Source organism: Ciconia boyciana, chromosome 8 (genome assembly GCF_034638445.1).
Source record: "Ciconia boyciana chromosome 8, ASM3463844v1, whole genome shotgun sequence".
NCBI classification, from domain to species: Eukaryota; Metazoa; Chordata; class Aves; order Ciconiiformes; family Ciconiidae; genus Ciconia; species Ciconia boyciana.
Window position 1 is genome coordinate 53,098,572 of NC_132941.1, and position 17,338 is coordinate 53,115,909.

Sequence of the window (17,338 nt, forward strand, 5' to 3'; positions counted from 1 at the left end):
GGAAGGCAACACCACCTCCCCCTGGCTCCAGAGGAGCTGGATGCAGCACAGAGCACTGCAGAGAGCAAACCCTGATCCTGGGGCTGCCTTCCAGAAGGCCCATGGAGGCTGCCAGGCTGCCGTGCCTCCCTGCTGTGGCTCCGATGCTTGCGTCACGTATTTGCGCTGCTGGTTTCCAAGTCCCTGCTTCCCCGCTTGCCCTGGAACTGTGCTCACCATACATCTGGAGCAGCTCCTCTGCCTGCAAACAGCATTGGGGACCACAGCACGCTCCTGGAGAGGACTAAGCCCTCCCATCCCAGCTTCTCTTTACAGACCTTTAGGGAAGACTTGGGATCTCCTTTTTACAGTTAAAGACAGAATGGACCTTTTTTAACGGGCTGAAAATACTCCATTTATCCTGACAGGCAGTGCAGCGAGCCAAACTTTAAACCAACAGCCAGAATCATGCAGTCAGACAATAGAGAGCTGGCTCGAGCGTGCATTTCCAAGAGCATGCTGTGGTCTGGCTCATCTCCCCCATGCCATCCCCGCAGTCGCTGCTGGAAGAAGCTGTGTGGAAGTGTGTGCTGTTACCCTGAGGAGAGGATATCCATCACATCCAGCCCCTCTCTGAAAGCTGTCAGAGGGACAATGGCTCAGGCCAAAGAGATATTTACTTATCTTTTTGGCCAGCGTTGCAGAAATCCCTGTTTGCATTTAACCTTCTTTCAGTTTCCTTTATATCCCAGTGGCAACTCTTATTATTCATTCCCTATTGTACAGCGTCTGCAGAGCTGTACAAAAACAGCATCTGCAGAGCCACGGCATCCAGAATGAAGAAGACGGTGTCTCTGGTCTCCAGTGGCCTCCCAACTGGTGGCCCAAGCTCAGGCTGTCTGGTTGCACCCCACAGGCACAGCCCCCAGAAGCAATCAAATCCCTTTGTGCAGCAGGGCACGAGCCAACGTGAACCTGAACAGCTGATGCAAGATCTCCTGGGAGCCCTAAACACCATGCCAGTTATTTTAGGAGGAGGTGGAGGTCTGGTATCACAGGGCAGCATGTACGAGCTCCCAGGGAAAAGGCATTTGTAAGGCCAGTCCCCAGCTGCTCTCATTCATCTTATTAAGGGCTTTTCCCACAGCATTACCTGGTAGAAAAGGGATGATTCTTTGCTTGGGGTCTTTCTGGCCTCCTTCAATAGGGAACTTGTCCAGAAGCTGCATCTGCAAAGGAAACAGAACAAACACCTTAGGGGGAAAATATGGACCGGCTGCATAAGGACCAGGGGATCTCTTGTTCTGTGTGTGGTTTAAAAGAGGATTAGCAAAGCAAAGCAAAAGCAGGAATCCCTCTGTCCCATTGCAGGGGAGTCTGTACATAAAAAGGTACGATACAGTTCACTCCAAGAAAGGGAGGGCAAGTTTGTGGAATGCAGAGAAGCTGGGACGGGGCCCAGGCAGACATCTGAGCCCAGCCTTGCTGCTGTTCTAAAATTAGGGTCTCATCCTTCATTACAAAACACATGCCTCGTCTCTAATCTGCAGCCTGCCCATGTTGGTGGAGACACAGGTTTTACCTGTCCCTGTGACAGAACACCCACCTGGCTAAAAATGCTGTTCAAGCAACCAAATTAAAGGTTATTTAATAAAACACCCACTCTGCCTTCTTGCTGGCAAGGCACTGCCCACTGCCCTGGTCCAGTAAGAGGACTCCTGCTTTCCCAGGGAGAGATGGATCTGGGGGAACATCTTCCACTGCAGTCCCTACATGGAGGACAGCACCAAAGAAAGGGGAGCAGGGAGGGAGCCCCAGGAGAGCAGAGCATCCCGGAGGACACCACCACAAATGGCCAGAAGGCACAGCTCATGGTGGATGTGCCCTCAGCCTGTGACAAGCACCCTTGAGCACGTGGTTACAGACCACCCGAGCCAGAGTTTCACTCACATCAGCTAAGACCTTGCCCCATCAGCTCCTAAACCCTGCCCACCACAACCACCTGTTTCTAACACACCCCTAAGGGCTGACCAGGTTCAGGATCCTGTTGTACCGCAGAGCTGCAACCAGCCTTCAACCTGAGGAGCTCAAAAGGGTATTGATGGCTATGGCCAGCTTGCACGGTGGAGCAGACTGCTGATCACCAGTGACTTTCTATGGAAGCAAGCCTAGGAAAGCACTGTGCTGACCTGATGTTCCTAAATGAGCCCTACAATTTCTCTTTGGGTGATGAGTCTGGACGGACTGGTGCCACTGAGGCTGAACACCAGCTGAAAGGCCACACACAACCTCAGCCAGAAAGGAAAGAAGCACCTGCTCCAGTGGCACCTTCATGGACCTGCCCAAGAGAGACCATCCTCAGCCCTGAAAACTGCCAGAGCCTCTCACCCCTCCCATTCACCCTCTGCACCCTCTCTCACCCTCTGCGCTGTCATTCAGCCTGTGGTGCTACCAAGATAAATACCCAAATCTTCATATTCTATTTCATTTTCTCCCACGTTTTAGATGTACAATGCAATGCTCTATCTATGTCCCTGTTCATCCTACACAGGAGCTCCAGCTGCCTTGGGCTGGGGGAACACCAAAGCTCCTGCTAGCCCAGTGACTCGTTTCCAACAGACCAGGAGAGATGTCTTTCACAGCCCACAGTCGACAGGCCCTGTGGCCTCTGAGGAATGTAAGGAAGGAAAGTAAGCGGTCCTGTTACTTGACCTTGCAGGACCCCTATCTCCTCACCTGAACTGGATCTACAGCTCAATACAAATACCTAAAGTGGCAGAAAAAGCTGCATGGGGGGGGCTCATCAATCAGCATTTAATCTCATCAATGCTACCTGTCCAACAGTGAGGGTGTGTGAGTTAACAGCGGTTTTGCTACCTCAACAGATTTCCTTTAAAAAATATTTTTTTGCTAACATGGGGAAAAAAAGTCAGATTTTTTTTTTTTTAACTGTTTTTGTTTTAAGCACACAGAATCCTTCTCCTCTTCCACTGCACACAACATCTCCAGCATTTTCACCATATGGTACGACAAACCAAAGATCAAGAGGAAACTTGGGAGTAGAAGGAACATCTGTGCAGGAGAAAAAGTTAAAAGATCCCACATGTTTCCCCATCAGGGAGTCAGCCTGGTAAATAAATAGACCATAGCTTTGCAGATTGTTAGCTAACTCACTTTTCTGCCTACAGAGACACGTTTTTTACTGAAAATGGGAAATTTTGTTTTCTTGTAGGTAGAGCTCCGGGTGTCTGAGGTCAGGCACGGGCAAGAGTTTTGTTCAAAGAAAAAAAAAAAAGAGGGGGAGGGAATCCCCACCGACTGACTTGAAGTTTCACTGTTGCTACACTTTTAGCCAGGAAAGCAATTCTCACTTTACTACACAGTGACTGATTCAAGCTGGAACCGATATAGTCAAATTCCCATGGTTGTTCTTGGAGTTAGATTAGCTTGGTTAATACAAGCCTTTTTAACCACATCAAGAGAGTCACAACGTGTATAACTTAGCACTATTTATCTAAAGGGTGGATATCAGCAAAATAGATACAATAAACTGCAGCTGGAAGAGTTTGGCTAAACTTTCCTAGACTATACTTTCCGCCCCAGCTCTTGCCTCCGCTGGGAAGGTCTGGATGGCAGGGAGCTGGGGGAGGCAGAGGCTGCGGGGGAGGCCACCGATGCAATTCATGGGGACACAGCCCGTCCCAGTGCAAAGTCCCCGGGAAGCATGGAAGATTTCTCATCTTCTTCGATACATGAGATAAAATCCCAATGGGCAACATGCACACGTTTGCGCGACATTGAAAACAAGGAGTGAAATTGCTGCTCCTCTAAAAGGCCACACGAGGTTGGGCACCTGTGGAGGAGTGTGACAGTCCCTCTCCAAGCCCTTGACCCCAGATGACACTTGCTGCTGGCTTGTGGATCAGCCCCTGGACCAACAAGTTCGGTCTGGTATTTGTGCTGCCCCAGCAAGAGAGACAGATTGGTCTTGGGCAGCTGTGCAGGAGGTTCAGGAAGAAACTACTGGCTGAATCTCAGGCATGATATGGGAAACCCAACAGACCTAAAAAGGATCTGAGCAAGGACATAACTGCAGCCCAGCAACTATGCCCCTGCCTCTATATCCAGCTGTTCTCATTAACGCCTAAAGAAGGACTCCCAGCATGACAGTGTCTGTACGGATGAGAACTAACGGCATGGAGAACCTGCAACACAGACTGGAAGGTAATGACTGCCCTTCAGCTCCGCAGCACAGGAAACCCTTGAGGATGTTAAAGCCAAACAAAGAGCAGCAGAAGCACAGAGCCTTCCTCAGCACTTCCCTGCACCCCAAAACCAGTGCAAGTGAGCAAAGCAGAAAAGCAAAGCAGAAAAGGCAAGAAAAGCAGGATTCTGTATCCTCCCACCCATGAAGAAGGATGCAGAGCAGAAGACAAGGAAGAGATGGATGTAGGGACAAAAAACCAGCAAAGGGCCTGAATGAAACATCCCAAATCTCCCAGAGGTGATGTGGTATCCTGAGCCAATGCCTAACAGCCCCACTCAGCCCAGCTAAGAGGAGACACTAACCGTGGAGATAAATGGAGCAGCCAAGAATGGGGGGAGCTAAGGGCTGAACCACAGAAACTCCTCCTGGTAGTCATAGCACTTTCCCCACATGGATGATTAACAGCCAAAGACCAATGAACAGATTTTCAGTTCACTTAATTAGATATCTGCAGAGCATCTGAAAGTCGAAAACGCTTTTGTCTGTGACAAATGTTTTTCCATTAAAGGAAGTTATTATTGTTATTATTGCAAATATACATATGATTGATGAAAAAAATCCTTCAATTAATGCCCCAGGTTGTTCTGCTCAGACATGGGCAGTCTCCACAAGTTGTTGCTCGCATCTTGGATATATGACATTTAACTTAGGAACAAGATTTACTGAATGAGAAAGTCATCGCGTTGCCTAGAGTAAAACCATCCCAGCATGAAGGGAAAGAAGGGAAGTCTGGATGCAGAGTCCTGAAGGATGGAGTTAGGGCTGTAGCTGGCTTTGGGCAGGCAAGAAAACACAAGTGGGCAATGCATTTTGGCAAACCTGGGGGAGCTCATACTCAGTTTAACTGCTTATAAGCATTAGTATGTGAATCCCACCGTGGGGGAGCCTCCAATTGTTTGACCGGTGTGATGAGCAGAAAGAAATACGTTACCATGTCACTGTGTCACAGGGTGGGGATCCGTTTGGAAACAGGGAGGGTATATGGAAACTGGGAAATGAGCTTCCCACCCATTTGGGCAGCTTGTCTGGAGTCAGGCTGAACAAACACATCTCACTCCTGCTTCTGGCACAACAGATGCACATCCACAAATAACTCAACACCAAAACCATCTCCTCAGGCTTTGTCTCTCCAAACTGCTCTGGGTTTGCCAACAGCTTTCCTACATAAGTCCTGCATGGAGTCCTGCCTTCTGCTCCAAGAAGCTTCCTTCTTGCTTCTGCACTAAACTCATTTAGAAGATCCGCTATAAACCTTGTAGTCCAGATTATGACTTTCTTACAGTGGTCAGCAAATGATCATGCAATTAATCCCATTAAAAATCAAGGGAATTACTCGTGTGAGTTGCTGCTCATTAAAATGAGAGCAAGCTCAGAGCACTGGCCCACACCACTCCTTACTACTTGCACATAACCATGAAATCACTTGACTTGCAAGAATGGAATAGGAAGATTTCAGGGGTATCAACTCTCATAATAACTGACCTTTTTGTTGAAGTCTCAGCTCCTGGAGGTGAGCAACTGTTTGAGAATTAGCATTCACTGTAAAAATCAACCAAACAAAAACTACTCTAGCTTTTATGGTGCAAAGCACACATTTGCAAACATGACCCAAATTCATCCTTCAAGGTCCAGAAACTGAAAGGCAAATAGAGTCTCCATGCTTTTGATGTAAAATGTAGGGAGCTCTGGAGGCTGCCTCACGCATGTAAATGGGAAATAAGAGCTGTTGCCAGTGTCCTCACTTACAGCTAAGCTGTTAGTTCCTTCTCATCTCTTCTGCTGCAGGCCACCTTTACCGAAGAATGTGAATACGCCATGAAGAAAGAGATGCTCCTGCACACAAGGACCGTTCTGGCTCAGCAATCGCCTGCTGATGGCATCTATGGTCACTATCATGTCAGTTCTGCTGTGAAAATAAGATTCAGCCCCTGTCTGCCTTGTGAGGGTACCACGTGATTAAAAACCTAACAAAGAAAAACAAGCACCCCTTGAGATGCTACAAGTAGCATCTCTGAGGACAAGAAGCCAAGGATCTTCCTGAGAATTATTTACTTACTACATTTTATTTATCTTGGTTAGATTTTCATAAAACAACTTTTCTTTCTGTTTTAGATATAAGGACTTAACAGCACCTGAGACTAAAGGGTGACTTCTCTTTTGTAAGAGAGGCTTTTACTCTGCTGTAAGTCAACCAATGCAGGGGACATGAACACATAGACTGTTTAATGGCCTGATTCTGTGGCATTTGCCAGTGGGAACTTTGTTCCTGATTTGGTCTCGAGGTTTTGGAAGTTTGTGACCAAATCTCACTCCCTGAAATTAATCCACTGAGACAGTTACCTGACCTGCACCTATGCTTACACTACAGACTCTAGCTGGAGTTTCCTGCTGGGCTGTTAATTCCTCCCGTTCCTTCCCTGCAGCAGTTTTAACTCTTCCCCAGTCAGAAGAGTGAAGTTCTCCACACCTCTTAAAATGAGCAAATTAGGACACCACATAATCTCTTTTATCAGTGTACATATCTTGCTGGTTCCTTTCAAGTGGATGTAGGTTTGCCATGTGCACAGATAAAATCAAAGCCCTGCGGGAGGTCAGCACTGCAATCACGGGAGATTTATTTTAACATACAAAGACCCCCGAGGATGACTTTCATCCAAACCCCTTACTTTGGCAAGCAAAACAACATCCACGGCTGCAAAGGGATGAAGGACTCTGACCTTTTGCAGAGAGAGATCAAAAATATTTTTGTATCAAAAATAGTGTGGCCAGCAGGACTAGGGAAGTGATCGTGCCCCTGTACTCGGCACTGGTGAGGCCGCACCTCGAATACTGTGTTCAGTTTTGGGCCCCCCACTACAAGAGAGACATTGAGGTGCTGGAGAGTGTCCAGAGAAGGACAACGAAGCTGGTGAAGGGTCTAGAGCACAAGTCTTGTGAGGAGCGGCTGAGGGAACTGGGGTTGTTTAGCCTGAAGAAAAGGAGGCTGAGGGGAGACCTTATGGCTCTCTACAACTACCTGAAAGGAGGTTGTAGAGAGGTGGGGGTCGGTCTCTTCTCCCAGGTAACAAGTGATAGGACGAGAGGAAATGGCCTCAAGTTGCGCCAGGGGAGGTTTAGACTGGATATTAGGAAATGTTACTTCACTGAAAGGGTTATCAAGCACTGGAACAGGCTGCCCAGGGAAGTGGTTGAGTCACCATCCCTGGAGGTATTTAAAAGACGTTTGGATGAGGTGCTTAGGGACATGGTGTAGTGGTGGTCTTGGCAGTGTTAGGTTTACGGTTGGACTCGATGATCTTAAAGGTCTTTTCCAACCTATACAATTCTGTGATTCTGAGATGGGGCCTTGCTCCGCCTCCACAGTGTCTAATTTACTTTTGTCCTAGAGAAATGGCGGACAAAAATCAAACCATGACCAAGAGACTGAGAGCAGCAGATTTTTGGCAAGGTGCCCCCAGAAACCCCAGTGAGTTTGCCACCTTACTCTCAGTCACTCAAGTGGTCCCAAGGCTACAACTCTTCCTACACTGAATGCCAAGAGACATATTAGCTTCCCATTTTCCAAGTGCTCATTAGGAAACGCATTTGTCACTAAAAATGAGGCAAGCTGACAATAACTTTAATTTAGCCACTGCTGGACTTAAAAGGTAAAGTACATGAGGACAGTTAGGCACAAGGCACATGCTGATCCCAGCTCTCGGTGATCCCTTCTCACGAGGCTGATCTGAGCTTAGAGTCCCAAGCAGGAAAGAGGGGCTAGAGCCAACTGAGAGATGGGGCAGAGGAGAGGAGGCACCTGTACGCATATGTGGTTGTGTGCACAGTTTTAAGAGAGGGGTACCAAAGAACCTGGAAGAAAAGCAAAGGTGCTACCAGGGATCTGAAACTGGTCATGATAGAACTCACACCCTCAGCAGGAGGAGTTCAGGGCATCTGCAAATCAGAAAAGGCTGAAAGTCCCTGATGTAGATAATGAAAGCTTAGATGAGAAAGGGAAGTAAGATATCAGAATAGAAAGGATTATTAATTAAAACCCTGAGGAGCAGCAGCAATTTCCTTTCATTTTGAAGTTGAAAACCAGCTGTGCTGCTCGTTGACATAACTGATGGTTACAGCATCATCAGCTATATTTTGAGTTATAAACAGTGTGATCTGCAAGAAAGGGAAAGGCCGGAATCAGATTGAATTCTGCCATCTGACAGAGTTTTCCGATGGATAAACCTCTCTGGCTCTGTCTCTGCTTTTGCATCTGCAAAATGCGAGACAGATCTCAGGAAGGTGGCATGAGATTTAATCAAGAGCCATCAAACGCTCTAAGCCTTATGCTGCAGAGCAGGAGTCAGAGACTGAATTCAGAGGAACTGTACTCTTCTAAAATCAGCAGGACAGAAGCAAATGGAAAAGTATTATCGGTGGTTTTCAGATATGCTTATCCTCCCATTTGTGGGCTTGTCCATCTGTAGCATATTCCAAATCCTGGTTAACCAGAGCATCCAAAGGGGTTTTTCACTTAAGGAAGATGATTAGTCACCATTTCCAGCAAATGGATCTCATGCTACTAGGTAACATATCGGCATTTAAATGCCAGCAGGTGAGAACAAGCAAGAGGGTAGAGAACATGAGAGCCTGTCTCTACAGATTCACCTTTTATATGCCTGTTCAGAGAAGATCACTTCCTCAGTGGTTTGATTTCAGGACAGATTTTCTGCTAAGGTTAACCAGCAGAGCACCCATGACATAAGTGGAAGGACCTGATTTACTCCAGCCCAGGACGGTACCTGCTGAGATCAATGACAGCAGCTCATGCATGATGAGGAACAAAACCGCTGCCCTTGGGGCAGATCCCTCTGCAGGATACAGCTGTTGGAGGATTTCCCCTGGATGTGGATCGCATTGAGCTTCTTTTTATTCCTCCTTTGTTTCACCCTCTCACAGGAACAACAAATCAGTTTGCTCTCACAGACACAAGACAGCAGGAGGTCTGCCTAACTCCCACCCCTTAAAAATTAGCCAAAACAGAGCTGTTCCTGAGCATAATATCAATTAGCAAAAGTTTGCAAAAGACTTGGACATCTTTGGGTGAGGGCATGAAACAGACTGAGCACAGCACAGCCCATCTGTTAGCTGCTCACACATATAACTGACATCTTATGCAGCAGAAAGAGGTGAAACTCCATCTCTTCCTAAAGCAGTAACCAGTTCCACAGTGCAGCAGAAATAATTATATCAGGCAGCCAGTGACACTGGCTCTCTCCTGGTGTTACATGATGCCACAGCATGCAAGAGAAGTGCATTAATTCAATCCCTGAGAAGCAGCAGCAACTGGCTTTCCTTTTATTCTGAAAGAAAAAAAAATTAAAGCAAAAACCATCCAGATAACAGGCTGACATGCCTGACAACTACAGCATTATAGGGTATGTTCTGAATTAAATATAGTGCAATCCATGAGAAACTCAAACAAAAGCAGGAAAATGCATATAACATAAAGAGAACAGACATTTACAGCATGGTGTAATCCCCAAAGGGAAAATGCCTCTATCAGGTCTGAAAATTTCCACCAGAAATCTTGGAAATCTTACAAACCTCTAAGTATCCAACTAAAACAGCCAGGGGAGGAGAAGAGGGGAGCAGAGACTAGGGGTCTTTCCCCGACACGATCCATCAAAAGAGGGAATGCTGTTTCCCAGCAGAGATGTTTGCTATTTTTCATACAGAAATGCAGCTTTCTCTAAAGGCTCCACAAAATGAGCCCAGCATTTGTGGCTAACACAGACTGGCAAAACATTCAGAGGTGCTGGTTTGGGATGACAGAGGCACTTGGTGCACCTCTGAAGAGCTTCTCAGAAAGCCCACACTGTCCTTTCACAGAGCACCTATTGATGTCTCCTGCCAGAAGCATTTTCTTTCCCCAGTACTAAATTAGACTGACCTCATCTGACTTAACCACATTGGAAGATGCTTGGACAAAGGCTACTTCATACTTTTCCATCTCTCCATGGTGATTATACGTCCCTTGTTACTCCGGTATCTACAGCAGATTTGTAGATCAAATCTACAGCATCCCTGGGAAGTAGGGCCATACCATAACGCCTATTTCAGAGAGGCACAGAGGGATGAATGCTGCAGTTATGTGGCACAGCAGGGTCACGCAGAGATGTCAGAGCCATGCTGATGCCATGCCCCATCAGGTCAATTAGCCAAGCTTCTGAGGAAAGCTCATAACATTGGGAGGGGGTACAAGCATTTTGCCTTTTTTCCGGAGCTAGCACATCCAGAGCTAGCACATCTAGAGCCAGCCCAGGTGCTCAGGCTGTTCAGCCTGGGCATGTCCTAAAAGGCTCACTGCAGGTCACAGCAAAAATCCTGGCTGGGGAGAAGAGCTGACCTCAACTGTAGAGCATCCTTCCTCACCTCCTGCAACTTTTTATCCTTACAAACATCACATGCCTTGAAGCATCCCTTCAGACTGCACATAAGCGGCAAGAGACCAGCGTGCTCTGGTGACGGACACTGCAGCAATGGTGACAATTGCCCTTGGACATTAAGGGGAGCAAGACCGAGCTCTCCTGTAACACTGGCCTCCAGACAGCAGCAGAACTATGTCTGACAGCACTGTCAGAGCAAAGGTCCCATTTTTAAATACGATGTCAACTCGGAGAGCTTCACTAAAAGGGAGCAAAGCACCAAGGTCACTTCCATTAATCACCGCTTCCTACATCACCTGGAAATTTCAAAAAATATTTACCTTCCATCCTTCTTTAAATTTCAATCCTTTCAAGCCAACCATTGAAATACAGCGTAGCCCCTTTTTGGGTTTATTGGTGCATGAACCTTACTGAGCCACTCCGAAGGCCTCACAATGCAAAAACTGCAAGTGCCGAAATCCTGCCCAGGAGAGACTGTTTGTGCAGGCAGGAGCAGCTCTGCCCAGCGCAAAGGCTGGATGGGTCAGTGGGAGCTGCAGGGCCTCAAACCCTCCGGTCCTTGGGAAACCCCTGGCAGCACTGGCGAACGCTGCATTGAAGCTGCAGGCAAGATGCTGGAGGATGCATCCTAAAAGCAGCACAGAGCCGTTAAGCAGAGTGCTGCTATTAATTACATATTCGCTGTTAGCACAAATCATGCACCAAATATTAAGGTCAGCATGATTTGCAGGCTGGTTTGGTTTTGCTCCAGTCTGTTTTGTCCAGCGCTGTCAGATTATCCAGTGAACAAAACTCCTGGCCTGCTCTGCAACGTCACAGATTTAGGATGGCATCTTGAGGGGGTGGGGGGAGGCTGGTTCTTCATTTAATGGCCCCCTCGTGTGCCAGCCTGACTCCTCCTGGGTCCAGCCAGTCGCTCAGAGCAATAGGGGTGTCGGGGCTGGAGAATCACATCTGTCATGCAATGCCCTCTTCTACCCTTCCTTACTTCTCTCTCATACAGATGTAACTGCTGATTTCATCAGTGTTTTAGGCAGGGGCTACCCAGCCTACCCACTTGTCCTGGTTTTGGCTGGGATAGAGTTAATTTTCTTCCTAGTAGCTGGTATAGTGCTGTGTTTGGATTTAGTATGAGAATAATATTGATAACACACTGATGTTTTCGTTGTTGCTAAGTAGCGCTTATACTAGTCAAGGACTTTTCAGCTTCCCATGCTCTGCCAGGTGCAGAAGAAGCTGGGAGGGGGCACAGCCAGGACAGCTGACCCAAACTGGCCAAAGGGCTACTCCATACCATACGATGTCATGCCCAGTATAGAAACTGGGGGGAGTTGGCTGGGGGGCAGCAATCACTGCTCGGGGATGGGCTGGGCATCAGTCAGCAGGTGGTGAGCAATTGCATGGTGCATCACTTGTTTTGTACATTCTTTTATCATTATTACTATTTTCTCTTCCTCTGCTGTCCTAGTAAGCTGTCTTTATCTCAACCCATGAGTTTTATTTTTTTTTCCGATTCTCTCTCCCATCCCACCGGGGCGGGGGGGCGGTGAGCGAGCGGCTGTGTGGTGCTTAGTTGCTGACTGGGGTTAAACCATGACACCACTCCATCTCTGCAAACTGATTTTGTCTGAACTGCTGCAAAGCCTGGCGCAGGAACACTCTGAAACCTGATTTATACATTGGATGGTCATTGATCTTGCACCCATAGAATCCATCCTTAGGGAGAATTCTGCTCACACAGTGGTGACCATGGTTTTAACTAAACCTGCTTAAAAACACACCCTTAGTTAAATTGGTAGAGTTTCATGAGCCTACAAGACTACTTCCCCGCTTACACTACTATGAGAGAGAGGAGACTTCAGCTCCAAATGTATGAAACTTAATCCCTCTGTTTTCATAATCTACATCTTCTCTACAGCCTGTTAGCTCTGCTTGATATATTGTTCCCTGGAAACCACAAGTAACTTCAATATTGAAAACAGAAACAATAGCTCTGAACACAATGGCACATTTTACTTCAGAAACTCCATCTGAAATGGTATCTACTCATCTCCATAGGACACTGCTTGTAGCTCTGGGGAGATGGGGGAGAGCAGCCGCCCAGCTCAGTACAATGAAGAAATCGTGCCAAGCAAAACATAACCACAGGTTTTAACTCCACGCGGGGAGGAGACTCCTTTGTCTTCTTTTCTCCCTCTGTCCCTACCTCCAAACCCCAAGATGTTTTCCCTGCATATCTGGTTCCAAACACATGTGTCTCCCGTCTTTGCGGGGATTTAGAAAGGAGCACAGACAACAAATCCCACCGCCCAAGCGGGCAAAAGGAGCTGCACGTATAACAGATACCTTGCTCCGGGCCTCAAGGGAGGTAAGAAAGCATCCAGCAGGACAGGCGGTTTCCAAAAGTTCAGAGCCAGCTGCCAGCCTCTACACTCCCAGCCCCAGTGTGGGCCCTTCGGCTCAGGCACTGCCCAGCCCCAGGTGCCGGCATCTCCCCAGGATGCTCATCTGGCACGCAGGAACAGCGAAGGTGTCCAGCATGCAGGAAGGACAGACTCCAAGCCAGGGCTGCCCGCTTGGGCTTGCAATGGAGGGAGGGAAGGATTTAGGGGCTGGAATACAAGAACAAACCTAGGCTTCCAACAGTCTGTCCTTCTTGCCAGTGCCTATTGCAATGGCATCTCATGGACAGGTTTCTCTCTGCAGATGTACTTCTGGGCAGGGGAGACAAAGTCCACAGGTATGAGAAAAGCTGTTTCAAAGAGACCTCCCATTGCTAGCACAACCACACAACACAGGCACCTTAGCTGGACACTCAAACCCACACCAGCTCCTTCCAGTCACTGCCCCAACGTGCAGCACGGACACTGTTCTCTCTTTGAAAAAAAATGGGGTTTTGGGTAACAACTGAGTCCTTAAAGCCCAGAAAAAGGATCCCATGGGACCTGCATAGCCGTCCCAAAGGACCTTGCAGATGGACCAGACCATGACGCAAGACTGCACTGGAAGGAGGGACAACACATGCCGCAGGACAAATCTGACCCAGCCCCCTAAGAAGGGAGGGAGGGACTAAAACCTTATTTTTTCTAAGTACAAGTTGCCTGAGGAGCTTTGTTAATTTAATTAAGAATGAAAGCAAACCCTGGGAAAGTAGATGGGTTTGGATGCCGGCCATGGTGGCTGCGTGTGTGCGGCTCAGAGCAGGGTGGGCACAGCGAGTGTTTACGGGGCCTCCGTGTTATGCTCTGTGTGCTCGCCTGTTACTCCAGGATTTTCATTCAGATAATAATCATCCATCCCTGGACACACTGCTCACGGACCAGATGCTATTCTGTGTATTATACCAACTAATCACATGTAATATTTGGCAGGGTATTAAAAGCATCGATGGAGGTCTTTGACAACGGTGGGGGGTTTTTTTGGTCTTTTTAAATCTCAGTAGCTTGTACATTGTCAAGAAATACCATCAGGGCTGTGACTTTTCCAAACTTGCAGATGATGATAAAACTGCTACAAGTTATGAGGGACAAACTGCATACAGAGGCCAACGCCTGCATCCAGGAGGAGAGGGACTCCTTCCAGCTCCATCCTCCCATCAGGAGGTTTCCAGCCTGTATCCCTGCCTGGTGGTGTTTGCGAGACCTGACGGCGGGACCGTGGCCAGCAGGATCAGGTGCAGGAGGTACTCAGTGCGCTGCTACCTGCCACAGGCAGCACGGCGCTGCCTTTAAAGCCAGAGCTGTTGCGCCCACGCAGGAGATGCCTCTCCCATCCCTGTCAGGGCAGCAGCTTCCTGAGCTTTAAGCCGAGGGTGGCCACAGAGCCACATGGGCTGCACCTCTTGCTTTGCAGGCAGCTGGCTACATGTCCACCTTGCCAGTGAGCATCCATGCCTGCTCTCCTCTGGCAGATGCTCTTCCAATGACACGAGGAGAGGCGCATCACCAGGGACCGTTGGTACATAACTGGGCACGTATTCTGTCGTAAAATGAAAACACAAGTTTTCTCCAGCCTGTCTGGCCACACATGCAATCCACTGTGGCCAGGTGAAGGATACACACTGTTTATATGATGCAGGTGTGCTTGGGTGATGCAAGAAAAGTGTCCTGGGGAGAGCAAGCCGCAGGAAATAGGCAGCCATGACAATTCATCCCATCCAGCAGCTCCTTCCCAAACATTTCTGAGGGGCTTTCTGAGGGGAAGAAGGTGACCTACGAGCTGCTTTGGTGGCCAGGCTGATGTCCACCCAGGACAAGACCAGTGAGGATGCAGATTTCTATGCCTTTCCACGTCTTGTGACCAGCTTTAGAAGCTGGATGGGGCAGACAGGCAGGCCAAACAAGCATGACAGTCATCTTGCATTGATCCTGCTGGGCACTGTGCAGGCGTCCAGAGCTATTTCTCACCCTCCCTGTAGGTTTGCACTTGTCTGTTGTCTGCACTTCTCTCCTTCTCCCCATCACACAAAGCCACAATAAAGAGACATCAGATGGATGCCCAGACTGTGGAAACATCCCTGCAGATGAGTTGCAAAGTCCAAGTCTAAGCAACAAGGTACCACATAGCTCTCTTCTGCCCTAGCCCCTGGCTCGGACAGGGAATTAACATTTCACAGACCCCCCAAAAAAAATTACTTGATGATGCTTTGTCACAGAAAGCATCCAGGAACACAGTAGCTTGCATCAATGAGATTCTGGTGCTGTCCAGGCCCTTTAATTCCCTTACCAGCAGCAGGGCACTGCAGTATCTAGACCTGGCTCCTGGTTTTGTGAGCCCGTGTGATCCTCATGTGCTCCGTAGGGTTATTTATTCGATCAGCCTTTAGTGCCTCAGCATTATGGCTGTAACAGATCAAGGTACAGCTTCTCTAGGGTACTGCCTCTTCAGCCATGTGCAGAACCTAGCCCTAAAACTTCAATTTTTTTTAAAAAAAGGATCCCAAAAAAGAAGTGGAGTGGGGAGGAGGTAGGAGGAGAAATGACACACCAACTGCTTTCTACCAGGACACAAGCAACTCTGAAAATTAGATTTCACGTATGTACCCTGCTGAGGGTAAGATACACTATTTCGGAGTACAGAATGGCCTGTTTTCCATCAGAAAGCAAGATACCAGCCTTATCCATTCCCAGGTACTGCTAAATTCCCTTCATTATTGAACAGGGATAGAAAAGTGCATGGGAGGGCAGCAACTACACACCTGTGGCCAGCACGCATGCAAGCACAGTGAGCTGCTCTTTGCCAGCAACCCAGATGCAAAGTTATCTTGCTTAATTAGGGCTTCCTTTGGGGGGAAACCTTGGCTCAAGTAACTGAACAAATAAATTACACTACCAGACACACACGCATACACACAAATAACCTATTTTGTTCAGCCAGGTGCAGACAATTGTTTCTAGCCCTTCATCTGGGGCTGGTGCACGTCTCTCCATGAGGTCAGATGCAGGAGAACATTGCGCTGGCCAGGAACAGAGGAAAACCTGAGAGCAGCTTAAGAAAAACAGAAACAAAACTCAGAAGAAATTTTCCCCGCTCTAACAGGTGCAGAGATGTGATTATATGAGCTTCAACACATGGGCTTTCAACACAGCCTGAGCGTCACACTGCAGATCTAACATGGTTAAGGAGGCTTTGAAATCTCACCCCTGCTTTGAACCTTGCAGATTAGTATCAACATGGAGAAGGATTTGAAGCTGGAGGAAGATGCTCATATTTCGAAAGCAAGCACCAGCAGGTGAAGGGGCAAGCAAAGGAGCTGTTCTCCATTACAGGCAGCAAGAGCAGCCTGGGCAGGCGATCCCCTTGCCTGGATGTGGGACTGAACAGCATTAAACAGTGCAAATACAACAGAGGCTTGAAAACAAAAACAATTTCCCTTCTTAGCCATATTGAGGCATGCAACAAGGCAAACCACCAGACAGCTTCACTTGCCTTTCTGTTAAAACCGAGCAGAAGAATATGATTCGAACATCAATGCTTCCAGTGACAGATGGGCTGACACTGTAATAGTATCTCATCTACTTAAAAGCATCTTTCAAATGTCAAAGTTCTTTTTCCACAAAAAGAACTCCAAACTTTATATCCTGAGTCTGAATGTGTCCCTTGAGGTATTGCTTCCAGATTTGATCCACACAGAAAGAACCTATTTCTAACAACAGATAGGAATATGGAGAAAGAAGGAAAAACTAAGAGGAGGAACAGATACTGCTGGGGGGTTATGGGGCTGATTCTCAGCATAACGCTGACTCGCAGGAGTCTGCCAGGTCCAGGAGACGTGCAGGTGCCCTGCGTGCCTGCAGATGAAAAAACAATGACAATACTCAGAAGAGCAAGAGAAAGAGCTGATTTCTGCAAAATCAATGATTTCTAGGTTGCAGAAGGACCACTTTTCCATGCTTGGGCACTTCATGCAAAGGCAATTCTTTTTTCCATGATGCCACTGGTTTTTCAGGTAGAACCAAATTTCCTTCCCACAGAAACCTCTCTTATGTTTGCCTTTGGAACTGGGAAGTCTCCAGGAGCTATTACAGTGCCACTGAGAGCAGTGAGCACACAACGACTGTGTAGGCAATGAGTAACTAAAAACTGGCTTATATTCTTTACCAAGAGGGTGGTCAAACACAGGAAGAGGATTCCTAGAGAGGTGGTTGATGCCCCAAGCCTGTCAGTG

General features: G+C 47.7%; 1 protein-coding gene across 2 annotated transcripts in view; it reads right to left on the minus strand.

Moving 5' to 3' along the window:
* SH3PXD2A (SH3 and PX domains 2A) overlaps positions 1-17,338 on the minus strand; it is a 273,440-nt gene that overhangs the window by 192,822 nt on the left and 63,280 nt on the right. For both annotated transcript variants that reach the window (XM_072870729.1, XM_072870728.1), the window contains exon 3: positions 1,133-1,208. In XM_072870729.1, the coding sequence (XP_072726830.1) occupies positions 1,133-1,208 (76 nt within the window). The remainder of the gene's footprint in view (positions 1-1,132; positions 1,209-17,338) is intronic.